Source organism: Hyperolius riggenbachi, chromosome 5 (assembly GCF_040937935.1).
Source record: "Hyperolius riggenbachi isolate aHypRig1 chromosome 5, aHypRig1.pri, whole genome shotgun sequence".
In the NCBI taxonomy this organism is placed as follows: Eukaryota; Metazoa; Chordata; class Amphibia; order Anura; family Hyperoliidae; genus Hyperolius; species Hyperolius riggenbachi.
In genome coordinates, this window is record NC_090650.1 from 104,478,878 (window position 1) to 104,505,325 (window position 26,448).

The window sequence follows — 26,448 nt, forward strand, 5'->3', positions numbered from 1 at the left end:
GTCTTTTATCAGAAAATGTAAAGTGAGATGCACATTTTCTACACAAATACTACTGTTACGTTTTCCAAATAGCCATGTGTTCTTCCTTGCTGTGTTTCCCCAAAAATAAGACATTCCCTGCACGTTTTGGAGCAAAAATTAATATAAGACACGGTCTTATTTTCGGGGAAACCCGGTAGTACTAAAACTATACATGTACCAGTGCTTAACTCATGTCACTTCAGGTATACTTTAAAGCCATCATACACTATCAGACATGTTTAGAAAATCAGACAGTCCCATTCAATGAAAATAGCCAAACAAAAGTCCAACAAAAACTAAAGCCCCATTAATCAGTTTCAGTGGTAAGTGGTATGTTGTATGCATTGACAGTACTTCCAACATCTAATCAGCTTTCTGCTGCAATTGAGTGGAGCACTTATACAGTGGTATCGATAGTCTCTGCCCTATTGTTCAAAAAAGGAAATAATCAATATTGATCATTCATTGGGTATACGCGAGACAAAAATCTTTGAAAGACAAGGATTCAATTTTCTGCAAAAGTTTGGCAGGAGGGTCTGAACGACAGATCATTATAATGATGGTGTACACAAGCAATCAGCTCATGCAAAAGACCCTAGAAATGCTTTTGTAGCCCATTTGCTCCCTTCTTCATACTTACGTTGTGCACAGAAAAGTTAAGAAATATCTGGCAATCTCATACACACCTTGTAGAAGAGATGACTGTCACCAGAAAAAATCCACCAGGATGAATTAAGACAGATTTAAAGACAATCAACTTTCTTTTTGGGTCATTAAGTACATTTTTACAAAGATTAACTGCTGATCAGTTGTGTATCATTTGTTTCAACTTTTATCTCGTGTGTGTACACAGCTAAAGGTTGATAGCGCCATTTGTGGTCATTAAACAACTGTCAGTCCTTTACACTAGAACATAAGTAATGCATTTGTCTGATCACTTACTCTGACGTCCTGAATAAACAATGTGGACTATACTGTTACAAAACCAATTTTCAATTACAATCTGTTTTAAGTATGAATGAATGAGGATTTGTTTGCATGGTAACCTAGTAGTAGTAACCTTGGAACCTAGTAGTAGCGACGTTAGCAGTGACATCAATCATGTTTAACATTTTCCATTGCATAAGTGGTGGTTAGTTATAGTAAATGTTTACCTTAATATTTACATCTGCGCCATTACAGACCAAAAGCTCCAAGCAAAGAGCCCCATGTGTTGAAGCAGCAGCAAAGTGCAAAGGAGAGAATCCCCGTTCATTGACTTGGTTCACATTAGCACCGCAATCTAGGAGTTCATTCACAACTACATCCTGACCATTGTAGCAGGCCACGTGAAGGGGGGTGTTTCCATAAGCATTTGATTCATTCATCTAAAGTGAACAAGGAAAAAAACAACACTTAAACAAACAAATATGAGGGTCAGTCCAGCACAGCCTGACAAATGCACCAGATGGAGCCATTATTAGTGCAGTTTCAGGTACTGTCTTATTTACATGCAGGCTGGAAATAAATGGTGCATAAAAAAAAATACATATAGTTTTTTGTGTGTGTAAAATAATAAAAAAAAAAACACCTACATCAATTTATAGCTCCTCATTACCTTCTTGACTGCCTACTGAACCACATATCTCTGCTGGAGACTGCCAGCCATCGTAGGCCATCAGTCAGCAAAGGAGATACGGCTTTAGCTGACAGACTAAATGTTACATCCCCTTGCATGCCCATGTGACTACAGGAAGTCTTACTGGGTATCAGCAGGCAGCTGTTAGCCACCAAAGATCTACAAACTGATGCATAGGGGATTTTTCTTATTTGCACAAACAAAACAATGCATAATTCATTCAAAATAATGTTCTATTAAATATGTATAAAGCTGTTGACTTTACTGGGGCTATAAAGTACACCTGTAACAAACACTGTGGCCAAGTGACTGCAATTCCAGTCTTGTATTGTTCATGTCCCACATCTGGACTCAGCTAGAAAGCTATCTGCATATAGATTGCAGGATTTACTCTTATATCCCCAATACATACTGGCAGGTTAACTGGCTTCCCCTCAAACTGGACCTGGAGTGTGGTAGAAAGATAAGATTGCGAGCTCATCTGAGACGGTAGTGCTGTTTGATGTACTCAGTAGAGCACTGCAGAGGTGTCAGCTCTCCATAAAAGGATGATTAAACATAATTTGGATATTCATGCTTCGCCACTCTGCAGTGTTTGCACCGTGTAGTTGCTCCTATAAGAGATTTCAGTAAAGGGCTTGCTCCCATATTGTGTGGTTCCTGGTATTTGTGGAGCATTACAGATGTAGCAGATCTCTAGGTCAATGTAAATTCCATAGTATTCAGTCAGGCCAGTTCACACTACGAGCATGGTGGAACATACTAATGGATTTGACCACCTAAAAAAGTACCTGTAAAAAGACTAGTTCACTGCAAGTGAAATGACTAGCAAGGCTTAGTCAAGGCCTGCCAAAAGGACACACGAATGGCAGTTGGGGCCTGTTAAAAGTACCAGTCTGCTCCAAAGAATGCCTGCTATAATGTACATTTTTATTCTACTTCCTCCAGTGAAACCAAAAATAGCAGAAATTGTGTCTGTGATCATGTCCATTTCCATCATAAGCTCAGTTTCTACTGTAAAGAAGCATAGGGGTGCTTATAGCCATGTGAGACTGTAGCCAAATCAGCAGAATACCTGATTAAGTGGGCAAGACCTGTGAATAGCATTGTATCAGAACAATAACTTTTTCCAGTCAAACAGAACTGAGTTAAATTATAACTAAAGCAAGAGGGATATGGACTTTCGGAGGAAAGTGCAATACTTAGCTCTTATTATATGGGTGTCCCCGAAATTGCAGTTTATTTTGTCAAGATTTGTGACTGATGTACAGTAAATGGTCCAGAGACACAATTAAGGAAGGATCACACACTTGGGTCTTCAGAAAACACTCTTGGTTTCTTGCAATTTGTTTTTTAATGAACGTTTTCCACATGTGTCAGCGACAATCAGCTGACAGCAACTGATTGTCGGCAATGAGAATCACCCCCAGTGTGCAGGCAGCTAGGGTTTTTTTCCTGTATGCAGTAACCACATTGACGAGAACAATGCTAATTAATGAGAACTGTTGATTAACATGGGTTGTCAGATTTGGTGCAAATCTGCCTACAGGAAGACTTAGTAGTTGTCTACTAACTGCAGACAACATTTTAGTTCACCGTACACCTAATTAGTGATCAGGTCACATATTAAACAGTCTTGAGAGCACTGGCTGCTGTAACTAATGGAAGTATTTTAAAGAAACGAGCCAGACAGAATACATTAAAATGCTTACAATGAATAGAGTGCTGAAAAATGCCTAGCAATGTTTCACTTCAGGAGAGAAAAGTAATTTCCTCCATCAAATGCGGACAAAGGGTCAACATCACACGAAACAAAAAGTCAAGGGAATGAAGAGGAGGTGTCAAAACACTTTCTGCCTTCCACTTACATCAACTCCCAGATCCAGCAGATACTTCACCACGCTGATCATCCCACTGGAGGCCGCGGCATGGAGCGGTGTGTAGGATTTCTTGTCTTTACACATTACTTCTGCTCCGTGAGTCACAAGCAGTTTAACAACCTCAATATGACCTGAAAATGAAGAACCAAAGAAGCTCAGCAAAGTGTTATTTTCTGGTATATAGTTCTCTAGAAACTGGACAAAATGACATTGAAACATTAGCAGATTATAGCATTGTACCCATGTATGCTGCCCAGTGTATCGCTCGCCTGTCTTTCTTGTCAAATGCATTGATGTTGGCACCTCGTGATAGAAGTAAACTGACCATCTAAAATGTAAAGGAAAGCTTATGTTATTTTATATTTAGAAAAACAAGACAAAAACATATTTACACAATTTAAACAAAAATTCAAGAGGTTAAACAATGTAGAAACAAGACGTTTTAAATCAGGATGATACAATGTAGAAAAGAACTACTACAGGTTACTAGATCCAGAACCATTATACTGAGAAGTATAATGGGTTACACGGGGAATGTTCTACTGATCAATAACTCACAAGCCAGCAATTAAAAACAAAACCACACTCCTAGTTCTATTGTTCTCTGTTCTGCACAGAGATTCAAAAGATTACCTCAGTGAAACAGGACAATTCTAAAATTATTATTTTTACATGTCTAGCATGTTAATGAAGAATCTCAATGGATCTTCACCAAACATCTTTCCCCACTTGGGCGCATCGGGAAGCGCACGAGACATAATAACCAATGGCATTTGTGTTTCTATGTGATTCTTACCAATGCGTTTGTGATTTCCAATCATTATAATGATTTGAATATAATATAATGAATTATAATAAATGAAAAAACGATGCATTTACACACGTTTTTGTTGGCAACCATGCAGTGCAATTCTGTGGTGAATCACAGCGCAAGGGGGCATCAGAAAATGCAGTCTATGCGCATCTCAAGTCCCTGCAGATCACATCACAGAAATCGCATCTGAAAATGCAAATGTAAGGAAAGGACTTTAATCCATTCTGCTGCATCATATTGCAATCACCCCTGCAGCTGGCCAAATAGCTTTTTATTTCACAAAAGTAGCAGCAGCAGCCTCCAAGTTTCTCTAAAGGCAGTATGGCGACTCAACTGGTTTAAAAAAAAAACACCTGGGAGGAGGGCAGGCTCCACCTACACTGTTCCGTAAAAAAAAAAATATATATATATAAAAAATATTTCAGAGCAATATTTGCTCTGAAATATTGCCCTCTGACATAACAGCTTTCCTCTCAAAAGTTTAAATTATGGATAGAAAGGGTACACACAAAGGTTAATGGGAGTATGTTATTTCTGTATAAACGCACAGGGGTGTTGAGGTTAGCGGCGGTAGCCCCGCCGACTTGGAGTGGCAGGAGCAGGCCCACGCGCTGCCCACGCGCTGCCCACGCGCTGCCTACCCCCAGCCCCTCCCCCCCCCCCCCCCCCCGGGCTTTGGAATGCATAGGTAAGTGGGTATCTAGGTATAGTCGCCCTCAGCACAGGTAGCTAATGCAGTTGCCCCTGTATAAGGAGTATAGTGGCCCCAGTATAGTTAGGTAGCATAGTTAACCCCCGTATAGCTAGTGTAGTAAACCCCCGTATAGCTAGTATAGTTAACCCCCGTATAGCTAGTATAGTTAACCCCCGTATAGCTAGTATAGTTAACCCCCGTATAGCTAGTATAGTTAACCCCCGTATAGCTAGTATAGTTAACCCCCGTATAGCTAGTATAGTTAACCCCCGTATAGCTAGTATAGTTAACCCCCGTATAGCTAGTATAGTTAACCCCCGTATAGCTAGTATAGTTAACCCCCGTATAGCTAGTATAGTTAACCCCCGTATAGCTAGTATAGTTAACCCCCGTATAGCTAGTATAGTTAACCCCCGTATAGCTAGTATAGTTAACCCCCGTATAGCTAGTATAGTTAACCCCCGTATAGCTAGTATAGTTAACCCCCGTATAGCTAGTATAGTTAACCCCCGTATAGCTAGTATAGTTAACCCCCGTATAGCTAGTATAGTTAACCCCCGTATAGCTAGTATAGTTAACCCCCGTATAGCTAGTATAGTTAACCCCCATATAGCTAGTATAGTTAACCCCCATATAGCTAGTATAGTTACCCCCGTATAGCTAGTATAGTTACCCCCGTATAGCTAGTATAGATACCCCCGTATAGCTAGTATAGATACCCCCGTATAGCTAGTATAGATACCCCCGTATAGCTAGTATAGTTACCCCTGTATAACTAGTATAGTTACCCCTGTATAACTAGTATAGTTACCCCTGTATAACTAGTATAGTTACCCCAGTATAGCTAGTATAGTTACCCCAGTATAGCTAGAATAGTTACCCTAGTATAGCTAGGATAGGTGCCTTGAGTGCTCCCTCCACCCCACGGCCGCCACTCCTGTTACCTTATGAGCTGGCGGCCGCTACCTCTTTTATATTCACTGGTGGCCCCTCTCCTCCATGCACCATCTTCTATAACAGCAGCCTGCTGCTGCTGTAAGGAGGAAGGAAGTGGGACAGCGGTTCCCATGGTAATGGCGATGTATATCACCGCCACAGAAAGCCGTTGTTCCGCTTCCTTCCTCTTTACAGCAGACAAGGGACAAGCTGCTGTTATAGAAGAGGGTGCATGGAGGAGAGGGGCCACCAAGGAATATAAAAGAGGAAGCGTCCGCCAGCTCATAAGTTAACAGGAGCGGCGGCCGTGGGCGTTACGAGAGGCCAGACCCGCCGCGGCCCAGCGGAGAACTGCTCACAGATCGGCAGTGGGCTTCGACCCAGTGTTTGGGGACCCCACCATCAAGAAAAAATGTTACATTTAAAATACATGTAAACACATACAAATAAGAAGTAGGTTCCTTCCAGGGTAAAATACGCCATAAATTACTTTTCTCCTATGTTGGATTAGAAATCTGACAGAAAATAAAGAAAACCCTGATGATCCCCCATGAGGAGATTGCTTGTCTAAAGCATGTCTGTTCTGTCAGAATTACGCTACCTACTTTAAAGTGAACCTCCGGACTAAAAATCTACTCAGCAGAACTGAAAAGGCTTGGTGTTTAACAGTTTCACAGCATCAGAACTTTGTTTTTCTTACCAAAGCATCATTTTTAGCTGCATTTTTATCTAAGCTCCACCCATCAAAGAAAAAAAGCCCGGGCTTTTTTTCCCTGATGCTGTGCAGAGCATGATGAGATTTCCTATGTTGTTATTCACGTTGCCTAGCAACTGGGAGGGGTGATCAGCACACAGGACAGTTGGAACTGTGTCTCATGCTCCGTCACCTCCTTTCAACCAAAAAGATGGCTGCCATCATGAAATCAAACATTTGCCGGTTCTTTTAAAACAGGGTGGGTAAGCGATTATATTACCTGTCTATTTTAATTAACATAACTAATGTAACTTAATGACAGTATGTTTGTTTAGGCTGGAGTTCCTCTAAGTGACAGAAAGAGGAGAAAATAAATTTATAGCAACTCTGGGAGAAATGTACATTTTACATATGTTTTTATGCATTTTACATTTTTCACGATAGTGGACCTTTAACTGTTCTTCACAAATCTATATACAAATATCTATAGGGAGACCCTACAAAATAGAACAGAACTGATTGCTATAAAGCAAAGCACAATAAGTATAAAATCACAGTGCCTAAAATAAATTAGGAAACTTTTACAACTGGACAAAATACATGAATCAGCAGCCATGCTTTCAGAGCATTGCATAGCTTGGAAATGGAACCTCTATGCATCGGTTATTGGTCCCTCCATCCCCATTTGACAGCTTTCTGATCGCTCTATCCTAATTCCTACCTGCTACATTCACCAGACGTGAAGATATTTCTGCAATAGTGACAAAACACAATAAAACGCTCATAGAAGCGGAGTCTTTCATATTGTATTTTTATTGCTGTCTGTGGCTGCAGAGGCGGCTTTCCCCAGTGTCCCATCTCAATGATTATCTTTCATGAAGTGAAATAAAATCTCCATCCAGGCACAGAGAGTGCAAGGGAAAACTGATAAGAGATTATAGCCTGTGCACATTCTGTCCAAAAAAAAGACTGCAGCAGTATTTCCACTATAATATCCTCTGAAACAAGTAAAAACCTTCATCACTTGGCAAGAGATGATACAACTACATGTATCCAATATTTTCAGCAATGTCAGGCTTTGGAAAAGCTGACTAGTACATTTCACTGATCCAGGAAATCAGCTGTGTGTAGCATCGTGTCCACAGTCATATTTCTAGTTACCATAATATCTCAAATACTGATAAGCTTTACAAGCTTTCTTCTTATATAAAAAAAAAAAAAAAAAAAAAAAAAAAAAGATTTTGAAGCTCATGCAGAAAACACATTCAGGGCACGTTCTCACTACTGCGATTAGCAGGCAATTCCCGCTAATCTCCAAATCGCTAGCGCTTTTTAAAGTGCTAGTGCTATTCTAACCCTATGGCAGTGATCTAACTGATCGCGGGCGATTATCACCAATCCCAAAAGTGTTACCTGCAGCATTTTGCAGAAATTCTGGAGAAATCGCGGTACAGTGCTTAATGAAGCGCTGATCGCAATCCCTCTGAATCGTATACAGTGATTTTAACAGCACTAATTGTGGTAAAATCACTGGTGCAAAACGATAGCTCCAAGCGCTACAGTCTTACAATTTTAAGTGTGAATGGGCCCTTATGGTAACGTAGCATCTGTTGTCAACATTCTTACGTGTGTGTTTTTTGTTTAAGTTCTAAAGAATAATTTGATCAAGACTTCCCCAGCAACTCAACTGCTACCAGAACATACTTTCAGGCCCCGTTTACACTAGGGCACATTGCATTACCCTTTCTGCATGGAGGGCCACGCGTATGGGGCCCAGTACACTAACCGTGTTGCACCGGAAGCTTCCCATTCGCCACCAGCCCACTGCAAAGTCAACAGCACGTTGCTGTGCAAAGATGCAGCGGCAGAATTAATGGAAGTCAAAGGCCAATGCAGAATTTTTTCAAATTTACTGCCAGCGGTGCGGCACGCATGAGTGGAATGACACAAATATGGCGGTGAAGGCGGGAATCCCAGTGACATACTTCCTGTCCAGCAGGGAATAGTCACTGGGCGAGGTGCGGCATTGCATTTGACCCCGTCAGCGCACTCTGCCACAGGGCAATATGAATCAGATTTTTGTCATTGCAGTGTGATGCAAAGGGGGTGGAGCATCGCACCACAACGATCTGGCCAAGTATAAAACAGTCTTCAGACTTCTGACACCATTAATTAATGGTTGCTAGAATTATACAGAGGTGTCTGAAGTTCCAATGGAAGCAGAGGATCTGGAGAAGAGTGGGTGGTTCCTAATGCATCAGAGCTTTCAGGAATCCTCTAATGCTGGGTACACACGATGGGATTGACTGGTCGATCAATTATTTCCGACATGTCCGATCGGGTCTCGATCGACACAGCAGTCGATTTTCTAATGCCAAGTATCCGCTGTATGGATCGAGACCTGATCGGACATGTCGTAAAATCGATCCCGCCAATCAAGTGGGAAATCGCATGGTGTGTACCCAGCATTACAGACTACTGCTGGGACTGGCTGGATGCAGGAGCTTGAAAACCAAGCCCCATTCCCAGCCTAAAGCAGCTGCAGAGCTTGCCTGCACATAGCATCATCTTCCTAGATGGCATACTTTGAACAAAAAGAGAACTGATCATGTAGCCAGTGTGATAACTGATCAATACTTGGCTACTTAATTATGTAGTAAGTGAAATGTGTGCCAGTAGCTCAGCCAGCGTTATCCCCTGAAACCTGCTGTTATGTATTATGAGCTGCCATGCAGCAGCCAAAATCAGGCTTGTTAGCTAACAGATGAAGAAGGGACTTGGGCTTACAGGAAGGAAACGGCTCTGCATGTTGCCAGAGCGATATTCATTAGATGAAACATTACAAGCGCTGATAACATTTCCACCATCTTCAGATATATTACAGAAGTACTGGTATTAACAGACAGACATCAACTGCGTGTATTTTTTTTTTTTTCCACTAGCAAGCTTCAACCTTTCCCCAAACACAATCCCTGGCCAGTGTGATTCTCAGCGCAACTGCATTTTGCTACAGAGGGCTGCAAGGCGCAATCGTGGCAAGTGCAAATAAAGCTTGCGCAAGTGAGCTAGTGAAAGGGCTTGCTAGTGGAAAAGGGGCCTTGTTACCATTAATCTGCTCTTGGTTAGGCTACACAGCCATACAAAGGATCAATCACTCCATTTATGTGACAGCAGAAGATGGAAAGGAGTGGGGTACATACAGTGGCTGGATAGTGTAATGGTTAAGGGCTCTGCCTCTGACACAGGAGACCTGGGTTCAAATCTCAGCTCTGCCTGTTCAGTAAACCAGCACCTATTTCAGTAAGGAGTTTCTTGGGCGAGACTCCCTAACACTGCTACTGCCTACTGAGTGCACTCTAGTGGCTGCCTCACAAGCGCTTTGAGTCCGACAGGAGAAAGGCGCTATACAAATACTGCCATTATAGCTGTGCCTGAAAATCCATATTTTCTCTACTGCACAAGAATGCTTTATGTGTCCTACCTACACTATACAATTTGTATACATACCTAAACTGTGAATAAAGACACATGCATGAAGCTAAGGAGTTTAGTTTTGCTACTTCAAAGTATCTAGGTGCTCTACATATGATGGAAAAAAGTCAGACTTACCAAACATTTAAATCAACACTGCAGCTTGATAAAGTTACCCCCAAGCCTTCACATACATAGTTTTAGAAAACTACTCAGATATAATCTGCAACAATGCCAATCCACAGATATCCATGAATTAAATCTTATCCGATTATGTAGGTTTGGATAATTAGTATCCAGATTTTTCCGGCATACTAGCTACCTCTGGTAACCCTGTGGACCAACATTACATGGACTGTTGTGGTCTCAGGAGAGAAAAGGGGAGAGTAATCATGATTTACAGCATATAACTCATGGCTCTATGTCCCCGGAAGAGATTTCCCCATGTGCTGATTGGAAACAATATAAGGGGGACCCTCCCAGATGGGTACAGATGTAGCAAGGAAAATCCAAAACTTCCTAATCCTTTTAAGTGTTATCTAGAAACAAAATAAATTCTGGACTGCAGAAAAAAACGTATAGACCCAACAGCCTATAACAGAGAGGCAGAACTAGAGTAAATGACTGGAGTGGATATACTGACCAACCACATAACTGCCATTTTTAAGTGGAATTACACTCAATATTCAATTTTTGGTATAAGGCTCGGTTCCCTCTTGATTGGAGAATAGACTTTTTTGTCCATTCTCCACTCATCAAGGAAACAGCTCCAATTTTATAAGCATTTAGAGAAAAAAAGATCTGTTGCCTCCCTGGATACAGCAAGAACTGTTATACCTTGTTTACAGTTTTATTAAACTTCCAAGCAATCTGATAATGTTGGCCAGCAAAAGCAAGCTCATCAATTAACAGTTAATGAGGTAAAAAGCTTGGGGTTAAACACTTCCAGTACCTTGAAAAAAATGTCAGATGGATTTAGCTGTTAATATTATGCGGTGTTTAATGCTATAACCACTTAAGGACCGCAGTGTTAAGCCCACCTAGTGACCAGGCTATTTTTTACTAAATAGACTACTACAGCTTTACGGCCTCCTTGCAGGGCCGCACAACTCAGCACCCTCCCCCATTTTCTGCCCACCAACAGAGCGCTCTGTTGGTGGGCAATGATTGCTTCCAGGATATTTTTTTTTGAAAATATTTATTTTATTATTTTTTTAAATAAATCCCCCCCGCCAGCCAATCAGTGCGATCGCATAGGCATCAGCCTATGACAGCGGATCGCCTTTGTGCCTCTGAAGGGGACAGCCGAGTGACACAGCGATCCCCAGTACAGCGCTGCCTTAGATCGCAGCGCTCCACAGTTTTATAAGACAGCGTCTAACAGTCTCCGAGCGACGACTGCTGCTGGGAGACTGATGGCAGAGCTCAGTCATTCCAGCGGGGATGCGCGTGCATCAGCATGCGTGATCACCTGCAATCCCTGACCAGAGCCATTCACGCCAGTCGGCATGGAGTGGTCCTGGGGTTGCTGCGCTGCTCAGACCAATCGCCATAGAGCAGTCGCCCAGTGGTTAAACCATAGATTAAATTTGAGTACACCATCACTTTAAGAAGTTACAGTTTTAAAAATATCACCCTGGTACAGCTATACACTCAAGGCTGTTTTATTTGGGGGGGGGGGGGGAGAATAAATTACAGCAAGACATTTTTAGGTATGAAAATTTATAGTACTTGTAAATAAAGACAAAATAAATAAAATGACATCTATGATATTTACTTGATTAAAATTAAAACTGGGATTTGAACATATCTGAGGCGGCACAGCAAGGGTAACATACATAAAAACAAGGCAAGAGCGCAAGAGTCTTGAATTGTATTCACTGCCACAGGGGACATTCCGCTTATAGCAAACCTTTATCACAAGGAGGGGAGAGTTGAATAGCTTGAGTACATTCATGCAGAGCAGCTACATTTGCACAGCAGATGTCTCTAAAGAACAGTGCTGTGCTGGAACTATGATTGCAGCCTACAGGTCTTGTTCTAGCAGCATAATCACTCACAAGCCATGTGCTGCTGTTTGGGGTTTATTCTTAAATGCAGCGTAGGGTGATTGCAGGTTAAGTTTCCATCTAAAGAAGACATTCCTGGAATACATACCTCCACATGACCACTGAAGGCTGCATGGTGTAATGCTGTTCTCCCTGCTCTGTCTGATACATTAACATTGCTAAGAAGAGGCACCAGTGCTTCTGCACACTTGACAGCTTTGTTTGCTGCAGCTATGTGCAAGGGGGTCTGCCAGTTTTTGTCGCGTGCGTTGACATCAGCTGAATGTTTCAGCAACACCTGAACAGCATCCTGGGGACAGAAAAAGAAACGGTTAAACATCCATTGACAAACGAGTTACAGCACAAAATTCAAAGACAGGCTCCATTAAGAACACAATCTCCTGAAAAAGACTTTCAGCAGAAGTGATGATCCCACAGCCATGCTGCATAGTCCTCCACAGACCTGTACACTGGACATATAATACAAATGTATTGCATCTAAAGGCTAAATGTTGTAATGATTTTTAAGCCTTAGTCCAAACTCTACAACTGCAATTCATAGAAATTGAATTATTAAAAAAGGGCATTTTAAAGTATACAACAAGAAAAGTTCAGGCTGCAAGCTGTCCACGGTAGCCAGTTCTGCACTGTAAATAGCTAAAAGCACTGGCGTAACAATAGGGAAAGCAGCCCCTGGGGGGGGGGGGTGGGTGGAGCCCCACCGAGGCCCGCTTAAGGCCATTTGGGGGGGGGCAGGAGGGGGTCGCAGCACCTCTGGCACTCCCCTCTGCGCTCCCCTCCTGTATCTATGTAAGTTGCTGCGGCGGCAGCAGCTATAATTATCTCCATTCACCATGGAGGTTGCCGATCTGAAAGGGCTTCACATTACTTCCTGTTGAAACAGGAAGTAATGTGAAGCCCTTGCAGATGGAAGACCTCCGCTGGTGAATGGAGGTAATTATATCTGCTGCCGCTGCTGACACTTAAGGTAGCCACACATCATACAATTTTTTAAATAGCTGTTCAATTTTAGAATTGCAATCAATTTTTCTGACTGATTGTAACATTTCAAAAATATGACCAATGTACACACACACTCATGTTACATTTTTCCCCAATTATGATAAAGATGATTGGAAACTGACAAAATTGCTAGGGTGTGTATATTAATAAATTGACAATCTAGCACACACCATACAATCTTTAGATAGATTGAAGAAAAATATCTGGCATTCCGGATAGATAAAAATCGAAGAAACCGGGAAATCCGATCGGATTTTTTAGTCGAATGAAAAAAAGCTTTCGATTTTTTTCCGGGAGATCCGATCGTTTTTATCGAATTGCCGTAAAATCTGATCATTTTATTGTATCGTGTGTGGCCACCTTTAGATAGATGCAGGAGGGGAGAGCCCGAAGTAAGGGGGGGGGGGGGACTGTCCCCCCTCCCCGTTGATGTGCAAAGCTCTCCCCTCATGCTGCGACCCCTACTGCCCCCCAAAACGGCCATGAGCGAGCCCCCAGGGTGGGGATGGGGTGGCCCACTCAAATTCTTGCAGGAGGGCCCGGGGACTTCTAGTTACGCCCCTGGCTAAACGTTTTTTCCCTTCCCTCCTCCCCTTCTGCTCCAGAGCCCAGGCAGTTCCCATGCAGGGATTGGAAGAACTGCAGCCCCCTGTCAAAGTCAAACCTTACTGAAAAGCAACCTATCCTTTTCTATTATATGCAATTACTCTATAAAGTGTGTGAATAAGGGCTTTAAAAAAACAAACAGGTATACATCCAGAGCAGTTAGTTCTACTAAGTATAACCATATTGTTTTTCCAGTAGAGGAGCTTTACAGTTCCCTTTAGCCAATTACTTCTACTTCCCATGTACTACTACAGTGTAAAATCCATGTATGCCTTGCACCAATAAGGCCAACGTAGCCTGAAACCGCTGTCTGCAAGTTGGAAAATGCACCTCTGTAAAATTAATAGGCCACAGACCGACGAGCAACGAACCAGCAGCTTTCAACTCTGGTGATGTCATCGCCTGGCCTGTGTACCATTATGGATCCACGTTCCAGTATGGGGACTCAGTGAAGCTCTGTAAAGCACCATCTGAAAGAAGCCACTACTGCTGAAGTAGTAAGCCTACTGCCTTTCTAGTTTGCAGTCTAATTACCAGACAGAATCCTAGCAACCCACACCAGTATTACTCTAAAATAAATGAAGCTGCAAGAAGTAGTCCATGGCATGCTTTATACTGATGGTGTAAAGTCTAATGATTAGTATTAAAAAAAAAAATAAAGTATGAATCAAGCTGCAGTGTTGATAGTGTGGTCTGCAGCTGAACACACACCAATAAGGTAATCGTGTAACAAACAGCTTCTACAACCCAAAGTCCACAGTAAAGCCCTCCGGGCTCTTTCACACTAGGAGCTGATCCGTGCGCTTTGACGGATCACTTCCAGGATGCGGTAAGCGGGGTAACATGAAAGTCTACTGACTTTCATGTTACCTTTCATATTAGACAAAGCGTTCCAGAGCGTTATGTTGTAAGGCTTCTGGGAGCTTTTAATCGTCTGCCGCAAGCGTTTCCCGTCGGGTAAATTAGAAGTACCGCCTCTGATCAGCGTTAGACCACAACTTCCCGACGTCACACGGTAGGTCATAACGAGTGTATGAAATCGGATTCGTGCACGCGTTCTGTAATGAGCCCTTCCCCCTGTGTGCTGGACTACCACTGCATGATTCCAGAACCTGATATAGTATTGCAGAAACATTGATTCTTTACGGTTTTCATTACCAGGACAAGAAAAATATTTTGCATTAAATACTGAATCCTAAAAGCTTGTTTTCTTCCTTAGTATAAACATGGTGACAGGTCACATTTTACTTTATAAACCAATATCAGGTTATCAAATGTCAGCTGCTTGCACTTGTGTCATAACTGATAGCAGCTCCGTGTGGAATAGAATATGCAGTAGATGGTAGAGGAGAACAGAAGAAAGGCTTTATATATACCTCACTGCGGGACGCCACGGCTCTGTGCAGAGGAGTCAACCATTTGCTGTCTTTGGCATTTACTCTAGCTCCTGCAACAAACAAATACCGCAATGAGGTTTATTCAACACAACAGGAAAACAAGGCAGGCAATCAGCTCAGAATCACAGAATCTGAAAGCACATGCAGCATTCACATAACATGAAACGGTGCAATGCATAGGAATCTATTGAGGAGCATTAAATTACTTCTACTTGTTCTACATGAATTTAGAGGATTATTTCCAATTGAGGACTGGCCTGAACAATCTGCAGCAAACCCCATCTGCAGCAAACAACCAAGAATATAGATTCATGTCTATGTAAAGGAAAGGGTTTAGGAAAATAGAGCAACAGCAAGTCTAAACACTTGCTTCCAAAGGTCAGATTTTATTATTTTCTGTCTTTAACATGTGCTTCATGTTGTTCCTTTATTTTAAGATTGCAAAACTTCAACTAAATCTCAGCTGCACAAATCACATTCTCAAAATAACGTAGTTGTTTACTGTACACTGTAAGTACCACCTTTGGAATTTAACTTTTACGTTCAAAATACATTGTAAAGCAGATATTGCTACAGCTCTGCACCTATAGATATAAACTAAGGCCTGGAACCCACTAGCAGCACTATTCTGAGCGCTTGTGATTTGAAAAGCTTTTGCTAATGTAATGCTGTGTTTGATCCCACTTGAAGGATGGGATTTAAAAAAAAAACAAAAAAAACACACAACTCCACCATCACATTACATTAGCAAGCACATTACAAATCACAAGCACTTAGAAAAACACTGTACTGGGTTCCAGGCCTTAGGCAGGAATCAGACTTTTTTGTGTTTTTCTACATAGGAAAACACATTATAACTGAGAACCCATGTTAATCAATGGGCTAGCTCACACCTAAAAGGGTTTTTTGCGCATGCAAGAAAAAACACAAAAACATCTTGCATCCTGCAGTATAATTTTACAAACTGTGTGCAGTTTTTCCATAAAATAAATTAGCTGCAAGGGTTTTACCGCATACAAAGTAAACGCGCATGGTGTGCAGAAACCACATGTGGGAAAAAAAAGGCATACAGAAAATTGTGAATCCTGCCTACAAGTGTACCTGCAGCAAAAAAAAAATAAATAATAATTTGATACCTAACTACTTAAGTCAGCAGATAGAAAGCCCCTGAATAGTCCAAAGGCTTCCCGAGCCACCTGCATCCCACTGTTCCAGCGGCAGTACCGCCAAACCTACTGAATCTCTTGTTGAATGGGTTAGAGCAGGCATGGGCAAACTTGGCCCTCCAGCTGTTAAGGAACTACAAGTCCCACAATGCATTGCAGGAGTCTGACAGCCACAGTCATGACTCATAAAGGCAAATGCATTGGGGGACTTGTAGTTCTGTAACAGCTGGAGGACCAAGTTTGCCCATGCCTGGGTTAGAGAGACCCTCTAAACCCATTCAACAAGAGCCGGTTGATAGGTGTACTGCCGCTGTGAAAAAGCCTGTCCATATAGAGCACGTGCAAGTTGGGTCTGCGTACACCCAGAAGAACAATGTGCACATACACGGAGGAAGAAAAAGTGCACACATTTTCATTCTATTGTGCATGAGTGGATCTTAATTGTACATGCACAGTTAGATTGTGCCTGCACACAGCCAGGAGCGTTACCAGCAACAGTGGGTTCAAGAAGGATCTGGGAAGTCTCTGGACCATCACATTTTTCTTCTGTAATGGGAAAATCAACTAACAGTCTTCATGCAGACAGGATTCAATGAAACAGGATTTTTACCCACCATTTATACTCATCCATTAACCTGATAGCTATTATTTGCCTCCATAACACGTCACCCACCTCAAATCCCCTTTAACGTTTCCTACGTGTGTCTCACATTTTGCAGCTATACTGCATGCTATTTATAATCTGCACACACTAGCTTATGCACAGCACGAGCACAGGAAAACTGTCTCCAGGGATACCTCTATCCTGGACAGAGCTGTTACAGGCACATAACTCACAACAGACTATTTGTGTTTACGTACAGCCTTTAGGAAAATATCTGTTGAAAGGAAGACATTTTAAGTGAACAAGTCAGAACTGACAGCAAGCGGAAACACTACTGCTTACTACACAGACAAATGCTGGTACATTTCTGGCATGTTTATTACAATACACATCTGGCTTTTAGGATAATGTACCATGGGCAAGAAAAAAGTATGTTTGTGAAACTCTTGCAAATATAAATAACCAAGTTCTGTGTTAATGACTATGGGTGACTAATAAGATGGTAATGATTTCACCTGGCATGCAAATTTAATTAAAAATGTATGCAGCTCACTATTGGGCCAATCCATTTTGATTACAGCATACAAATTGCATTAAGTCTGCACATAAGCCAGAATTATTAGCATCTCAATGACCATGTCTGACAGAGATAGACCTGCTGGAGTGCCCCACAGTTTCCCTTCTTTATGTGTTACTTGAATAACCCCAAATTACAGTCCGTGTATGCTGCTCTCAGCTTTATTAGTAGGGCATACTAAAGATTAGCATACTCCGCAAGGGTTTTTAGAATCAGAATCACTTTATTCGCCAAGTGCGACAGGCGCCGCACCCGGAATTATTTGTGGACACAAGGCATATTGGCAGGTGCAAACAGTGCAAGTAACATTACACATAGTACAATTTAAAAAGAAACATTTCAAACATAGCAAATGACACATAGAGCAGTTGACGCTATATTAAGCAGAGATGAACATGAGTGTCAGCCTATGGGCGCGCGTTCGTCCTCTAGTGCCTCGAGGTGCAGAAGGGGATTAGGAGATGGCATTGGGGAAAAGGGTCTGAGTTGAGAAGAGTGATCGCTTGAGGGAAGAATGTGTTCCTACGCCTGGTGGTTTTGGTGTAGATGGACCTATAGCGACGTCCCGAGCGAAGAGGACTGAAGAAGTGATTGCCAGGGTGGGAGGGATCGAGTGTGATTCTATTTGCCCTGGACCTCACTCTGGATGTGTGGAGAAGGTCCAGGGGTGGCAGGGGCGACCCAATGATCTTCTCAGCCACATTGATGACTCTCTGGAGTTTAAGCCTCTCCTTTGCATTTGCCCCCGAGTACCAGACAATGATGGAGGAGCAAAGGACAGATTCGATGGTTGCCGTATAAAAACTGGTCAGTAGCTCCCTGGGCATGCCAAACTTCCTTAGTTGCCTCAGGCAGAACAGTCTCTGCTGGGCCTTCTTTTGGGTAGTAGAGATATTTTCATCCCATCTCAAGTTCTCCGTGATGGTGGTGCCTAGGAACCGCGCGCTATGTACCCTGGTGACTTCGGTGCCATCAATGATGACTGGGCTGGGTGGTGGAGCGTTCCTTCTGAAGTTCACTATCAGTTCCACCGTTTTTGCTGTGTTTAGTACGAGTTTGTTGTCTGAGCACCATCTGAGAAACCGCTCGATCTCGCTGTGATATTCCAGCTCCGCTTTATCACCCATGAGTCCTACGATGGTGGTGTCATCCGCAAACTTAATGACCTTGACGTATCCGTGGAGGAGGTGCAGCTGTTTGTATACAGGGAGAAGAGCATCGGAGACAGTACGCATCCGTGCGGGGCGCCTGTGTTTGTGGTTCTTACACTGGAGGAGCAGCTTCCGAGTCTCACTAGCTGTGACCTGTTCGTAAGGAAGTCCTTGATCCAGGTGCAAAGGGTTGGGTCAACACCGAGCCGTTCCAGGTCGTCGTACAGAATGTTTGGGCAGATGGTATTGAACGCAGAACTGAAGTCCAGGAGGAGGATCCTTGTGTAGGTCTTTGGTTTATCCAAGTGTTCAGTGATATGTGCAAGGCAGATGTTAATGGAGTCTTCCACAGACCGGTTTGCCCTGTATGCAAATTGTAGAGGGTCCAACAGGGTGGCAGTGTGAAGCTTCAGGTAGGAGAGGACCAGTCTCTCGAAGGTCTTCATGATAATCGGGGTTAGGGCGACGGGTCTAAAGTGGTTTAGGTCCGTGACTCCTGGCTTCTTGGGGACCGGGATGATGTCAGCTTTTTTGAAGCAGGAGGGAACTTTGCCCAGCTCCAGGGATCTGTTGAAGATGGATGTGAGGACCGGGGCTAACTGTCCCGCACATGTTTTTAGACAGGATGGGGATATGCCATCTGGCCCTGAGGCCTTCCTGGTATTTAGCTTCCGGAGGTGCCGCAACACAGCGGTCTCCTGGACTGTTAGCTGTGTTGAGGGAGTATGACCAGCGTGTGGAGGAGAGGAGGGGGGTGGATGCTTGGGTGAGGATGTGGTCGTTTGATCCGCCGGGTGGGTTGGGCCTCGAACCTGCAATAGAATTTGTTGAGATCCTCAGCTAGTGCAGTGCTCGGAAGTATGTGTTGAGAAGGAGGCTTGCAGTTGGTGGTTGCCCTTAGGCCTTTCCAGACCTCCTGGACATTGTTGGACTGGAGGTTGCGACTCAGCTTGTTGGAGTAGTCTCTCTTTGCCACCTTCAACTCTCTTTTCAAGGTGTTCCTGGCTTCCCTGAAACTCTCCAGTGATCCAGATTTGTGGGCTTCCTCTTTTTTGCCTCCGGAGCCTGCAGAGTACATACCATATATACTCGCGTACAAGCCGACCCGCGTATAAGCTGACCCCCCCCCCCCCACAAGGTACAGTTGCTATACCCCAAATCCTTCCTGATGTAGGTTCTGCCCCCAACCCCCCCCCCCCCCCAATCCCTCTGACATCTCATCTTCTGAAGTGCTTTATATAGTTTACATATTCATGCCACTAACTGTTGCTCAGAGGAGCTCACAGTCTAATCCTTACTATAGTAATTATTTTATGTTACTATTGTATTTCAAAGAGTACCTTTTTTGTAAATATTTGAATGAAAAGTTCTAGTTCACAGCTGCAAGGATCAGGGGTGTCAGCTGCACTACCCAGGTTCCCTGAAAATAAACCCAAACTGTAATTTTGAGCATGCTTGAAATAGAAGCCCTAGCCAAAAAATAAGCCCTAGTGGCAGTTACCATACAGAGGAGGACAAGGGCAGCAAGCGGGACACAATGGGGTGCAGTGTGGATCAGGCACCGGTCATGCCATCGCAGCAGACGGTAAGGTCATGCCATCGCAGCAGATGGTAAGGTTATCAGCTGTGTGCAGGGATGGCAGGGCAGAAGCCTGATCAGTACATTGCACAGGAGGAAGAGGCAGCCAGCAAGCGGGGACAAATCGGTGCAGTGCCGATCAGACACCGGTCAGCACAGTAAGGTTATCAGCTCTGTGCAGGGATGACAGGGCAGGTGCCTGATCAGTACAGTAGCATACCTTCAGATCCAGCCGAGGCAGAGGAAGTACAGTGGGGGAGGCAGGAGGATACAGCACAATAATATAAGACTACCCCTGAAAATAAGCCCTAGAACATATTTTGTAGCAAAAAAATAGTATAAGACACTTATTTTGGGGGAAGCGAGTAATTAGATATCAGAACCACCCCCCCCCCCCCCAATACACACAAACTCCCACCTAGTCTACTCCAGATATATGTTTAGAGTAACGTGTCAGATGTAGAAGCCTATAACATATGCCAAAGTTTTATACTGTACAGGGCACTATTTCCAAAATCATGACTCCACCACCACCAATGTTAAATGGAATAATTTGGCTTTATTGTCCCATATGAAGTCTGTACTTTTTGGACAAAGGCTGCTTTCAGAATTTTCTGAGCCAGAAGTCTAACCAACAAGAAGAACATCTGAAGTGGCTTCCCTGATCATGAAAACAAAGCAGCACTGTGTCCCATGAGACTTTCATGTCTTTTGGCACAGTTATACAGTGAAATGGTGATAAGAGTACTTTCTACATACTACAGTGGAACCTTGGTTTGTAAGTATAATTAAATCCGGAAACATGCTTGTAATCCAAAGAACTCTTCCATCAAAGTAAACGTCACCATAAGGATCAATGGAAACTCAGAGGACTCATTCCACAATCCAAAAACATGTATAGAAAAATATTCTCCAGTGTATAAAGTAAAAGTGTTAAATGCCTTTAACAATATCTAACAGAATCATTACCATCTGTTGGTTCACCCAACTCTTTATTGTATATGGCATTAACAAGGAACTGCAGCAGCCTAAGGAGCCTCTAACTGATACCCTCTGATGAAGGGACCCCCTGAAACAGCGCTGTCAGGATATTACTAACCCCTATGGGACATTGCACTGTCATATGCTTTTTTTTGTCTCCTGCATCCATTGCTTATATTACTGTAATAGCTATTGCTGGTTGTTCGCATATCATTGTATAACGCTGCCTACAGAGGCTATATGTTCCAAGTGCTACTGTGTTGTTCCACCCCACTTTTGTTGTATCCCACTGTATACTGCTATTGAGCTGTATGTGTTACTTGCTCTACCGGGCTCATTTATGAATCTTTTCAATACAAAGCTTTATGCAACTTACTCTTGCTGGTGTGCGCGTCAAAATTTTTTCTATTAACAAGGAACTTCTCATCCAATCAAAGTTGCTTTTGCCTGCTTTGAGGATTTCACAGAAATGCACCAATGTACAGTCCGCTCAGCTTAGGCACAATTACGACCCATAAGCTTAGTTGTGATGACATGCCATTATACCATTGTGTATTACATGTGTAATATTTGTTCATCAACTTAAAATTTCATAAACATTTTTTGCTCGTCTTGCAAAGTGCACTTAAACCAAGTTACTTGTAAATCCAAGGTTTTACTGTACTTTTAATAAACTCTTTCCCTGAAATTAAGACAGCCCCTGAAAGTAAGCCCTAGCAGGAATTCCAACCATGTTCAAAATATAAGCCCTACCCCGAAACTAAGCCCTAGCTGCAGTTGGGGAAAAAGTATGACAACTTGTGTTTCTACTAGAGCAGATGGTCTCACAGGCAGGACCAAGGCTCTATCATTGGGCAAATCCCTATGCTCAAAGTTCCTTCTTCCCCATAGGCTAAATATTGGGGACACAGCAGCATGGAGCTGGGGGGGCAGTAGAGGATTAGGGGGACATCGCATGACATGGGGGACGGGGCGACATGGAGCTAGGGGTATGCAGGGGGACATCGGAGGGCACAGGCGACACCAAGAGAACATAGGATACATGGGACACAGGAGTTTAGGGGATAGAAGGGGAAACCAGGATGATACTAAAGGTACAAGGGGGACATGGACTTGGTGACAGTGGGGAAGGCAAGAAGACATTCCCTGAAAATAAGCCCTAGCACAACATTTGGAGCAAAAATTAATATAAGACACGGTCTTATTTCCGGGGGTAATACGGTATTAGTAGCCAGCATGTAGATATTGCTTCACCGCGTCATTTATGGGGCAAACAAAAACAACAACAACAAAAAAATCACCCAATCATATCGGTTTCATTTGCAAACGAATCACCAAGAGCAATTATCTCAAGTAAAATAATAGTGAATGCCTGGATGCATATTCAGACCATGACAAATTTATTGCACCTGAAGAAAGTATTGTTGTACTGAGCTTGTATTGCAGCAAAACTTGGATAGTTTTCTCCAGGAACTCCAGCTTCCACTTACACCCCTAAAAATACCCTGGCCAAATTGAACAAATACTATGAATTACTATGATAGGGATTAGACTGAACTCCTCTAGTAGACAATTAGTGACAGGGATTGTTTTGGGTACTCTGAGAACCACTGCAGCAGATCTCAGTATTATGCAACTGTATAAAAATCATAATTTCAAATCTGACAGTTAATAAAACTGGATATTAGATAACGTTCCAATGTCTACAACACACATTATAAAGTGATCCTGTCATAAGACCTGAATATAACTGCACAGTTACAGTATATCCTACAACAAAAGTGAATCAAATTAAATTGAATCATGAATCGGACATGTCAGATTGTATCAAATCATATCAATGAATCAAATCAAATTGAATCGAATATGACAAAGAATCATGTGGTGTAGATGGGACTGATTCTCCCTGCAGTTTATGACTTTTCTCAAAACAAGTCATTTATGGTTAAAATAAGTCAGTGAAAAGAAAGTAAAAAAAAAAACAAAAAAAAAACACCTCTAACAAATGGATTAGCCTCCCAGCCATCATCCATCACTATTTACAATACATGTTATATTGATGAAACCATTCATTTTTAAAAAAAAAAAAAACTTTTTACACTATTTTACAGGGATGTTTAATAGTTTATGCATAAACCACTTTTTTATTTTTTCCCTCATTCGTAAAAATAACCCCTTTAAAATCTGACAGAACTGACAGGTTTTGGACTAGCCCATCTCCTACACTATACGCTAAAAAACGGATGCACTTTAACTTACCATAGCAGTGTATTGTGAAAACGCTTTCAGTTAAAATGTTTATAGTGTGAACTGAGCCGTAGGAAAATATGGATATTACTTTGAAAATCAGTTGTCCTTTCAGTTATAACGGAGAGCAACTGATATAGTGCAAAAGGACTCTGAGGCAGGGGTCACACTTATCGGCTTTTGTACGCGTTTTCTGCACAGAAAAACTGACTTCAACTTAGAACTCATGTTAATCAATAAGCAAGGTCACACTTTAATGCAGATTTCGCATGCTGGAAAAAAAAAACTAACATCTTGCGCAATTTGTCAGTTTTCTCTATAAATTACATTAGCTGCTGTAAGGCAGGGGTCACACTTGTCTTTCAGTTTTCTGCAAAGTGTAGAAACTGAAAGACAAGTGTGACCCCTGCCTCAGGGTTTTCTTTGTTTTCAAAAGCACTTCCTGGACGGCAGTTGTTAAAGGTGTGTACACACGTCTGATTTTAGGCCTGATTGGTGTTCAAACTGAACGAATTGTCATTCAAACAAAAAGTCACTCAGACTCCTTGTACACACAGGCGACAAAACGTTTGAAATGCTAATTACAGCTAATTTAAATGTTTTACTGGTCAACGGACTGGATAGAACAATGGACCAGAGCAAAAGACTGATCAAACGACTCGTTTGAATGTCTTTTACTGTTAAAGTAATAGACCTTCAAACAACAAGTCGTTTGTACACATGTACGGACCTAACTGTTTGAACGACAGTTAGTCCACAAATCTGCTGAGTGAATCAGTCAAAACTGCTGCTATCTGTCTAACGATCGAATGTACACACGTCCAACTGTCGTTCAAATGACCGGTTTGAACAAGTCGTTCAGAAATATCAGACGTGTGTACGTACCTTTACTTTAACTGCCAACACAGTAAGATACCAGCCAGACTCCCTACTCACCTGAACACTATTTTGGCAGTTAGACTTCGCTCAGGAAATGCTTTGGAAAACTAAGAAAATCCTGAGAATCTCCCATGAGGAGATGGACTAGTCCAAAATCTGTTGGTTCTGTTAGATTATAACTGCTTACTTAAAGGGGCACTATGGCGAAAAATTGTAAAATTTAAAATATGTGCAAACATATACCAATAAGAAGTAAGTTTTCCCCAGAGTAAAATGAGCCATAAATTACTTTTCTCCTATGTTGCTGTCACTTACAGTAGGCAGTTGAAATCTGACTGAAGCGACAGGTTTTGGACTAGTCCATCTCTTCATAGGGGATTCTCAGGGATGTATTTATTTTCAAAAGCACTTAGTGAATGGCAGTTGCTCTGTCCAACTGCCAAAAAACTGTAGCGAGCAGGGAGGCTGGCCAGCATCATTCTTTAAATCCTTTTTAGGGCCTGTTCAGACTACAAAGTGCGGACCGCAACGCATGCGGACCGCAACGTGTACGAACGCACGCCATCCGCGTTCGTATGCGTTGCGTGGCTGATCCCATCACTGAAAAGTGAATGGGACAGCCGCGCGTTTTTGTAAAATCTGCGTGCAGCATGCGTTCCCGGACCGCACAGGTCCGGAACGCATGCTGTGTGAACATCAGACATTGCACTCTATGCAATGTCTGATGTCCTGCGTGTCGGCCCCCCCGCACGCGTTTCCAAAACGCATATGGAAACGCGTGCAGTGTGAACGGGCCCTTAAGGAATATCTTTATAAAGAAGAAAATTCTTGCTGAGAATCCCCTATGAAGAGGTGGACTAGTCCAAAACCTGTCACTTCTGTCAGATCTCTACTGCCTACTGTAAGTGACAGGAAACATAGGAGAAAAGTAATTTATGGCTCAGTTTTCTCTGAAAAAAAAAACAACAACACTTGTTTTATGTTTGCACATATTTTAAAATTTTTCGGCATAGTGCCCCTTTAACTAATCCTAAAAAAAAAACAAATTAAATAAATAAAACAAAGTCATGTCTTTTTTAGTTCTGTTTTTTTTTCTTTTTGATAAAGCGGACAAAATATTTCAGTGACACTGTGCAGCTCAGCTTGCTCTAATATCAGGGCTATGGAGTCGGTACAAAAATCATCAGACTCAGTTTATGAAACCACCGACTACAACTCCAGGTACCCAAAAATTACTTCGACTCCACAGCCCTGTCCAATACGACCACTATTCAACCCCTCCCTTTTGAATATTCATACTACAGAAGATCTGAAAAGGCATGAATCCTCAAAAAGATGGGAGGAGTGAGCATGAGGGAGATAGTAGCAGCAATAACCAGTAAACTGAGCTACAGACTACAAATAATAGAATATCATTGTAGTTTTCGAAGGGGCTATATAGAGGGAAGGAGAGATTATATATGCAAGAAACAGCTACTTCGCTTTTATTTAACACGTCTATTTCAGGATAGAACAGTGGCTAATGTGCAGAAACTTGCTGCAGGGTCACAATGTGACAGAAGCTATACTGAAATTCACTAGTATATCTTACTCAACCTAAGATGGGGCACTTTTTTTGTTTTTTAAACCTTGTATAAACAGAATTCCCTTTTTGCAGTATATAATTATGTTTTGTGGCCTAAAAATATTTATGGTATGGGTTTCAGGCCACTAATTTAAACAACTGTCAGGCTCATAAAACACTGTACATAAGCTGTATAACAATACGGTTTCAATAACTTTTTTCCACAAGTGACACATCAAACCACAAGGTCTCATGTTCTAGAATGTCTCTGGATAGAAAATTCATAGATAGGAAGCACAAGTAAATGACTCACTGTTCATAGCAGCAGCCATAAGCTCGGGTAACCAAAGCAACAACCATGGATTTACACAGTGACATTTAACAGCTCAACTTAAAAAATGGGTAGTAAAAAATAATTAGGAAGTCGGACAGTCTCCTGCCAGGTTACTCAGCAGTTACTAGTCTAGTGTAGCAGTGTTTCCTTCCTCCCAGGGATCA

General features: G+C 42.3%; 1 protein-coding gene across 5 annotated transcripts in view; it reads right to left on the bottom strand.

The window, feature by feature from the left end:
* ANKRD28 (ankyrin repeat domain 28) overlaps nucleotides 1–26,448 on the bottom strand; it is a 289,915-nt gene that overhangs the window by 102,958 nt on the left and 160,509 nt on the right. For all 5 annotated transcript variants that reach the window (XM_068236088.1, XM_068236089.1, XM_068236091.1 and 2 more), the window contains exons 4-8: nucleotides 15,182–15,252; nucleotides 12,286–12,486; nucleotides 3,760–3,847; nucleotides 3,508–3,650; nucleotides 1,176–1,388 (exon numbers count right to left, since the gene is read on the bottom strand). In XM_068236088.1, coding sequence (XP_068092189.1) covers nucleotides 1,176–1,388; nucleotides 3,508–3,650; nucleotides 3,760–3,847; nucleotides 12,286–12,486; nucleotides 15,182–15,252 — 716 coding nt within the window. The remainder of the gene's footprint in view (nucleotides 1–1,175; nucleotides 1,389–3,507; nucleotides 3,651–3,759; nucleotides 3,848–12,285; nucleotides 12,487–15,181; nucleotides 15,253–26,448) is intronic.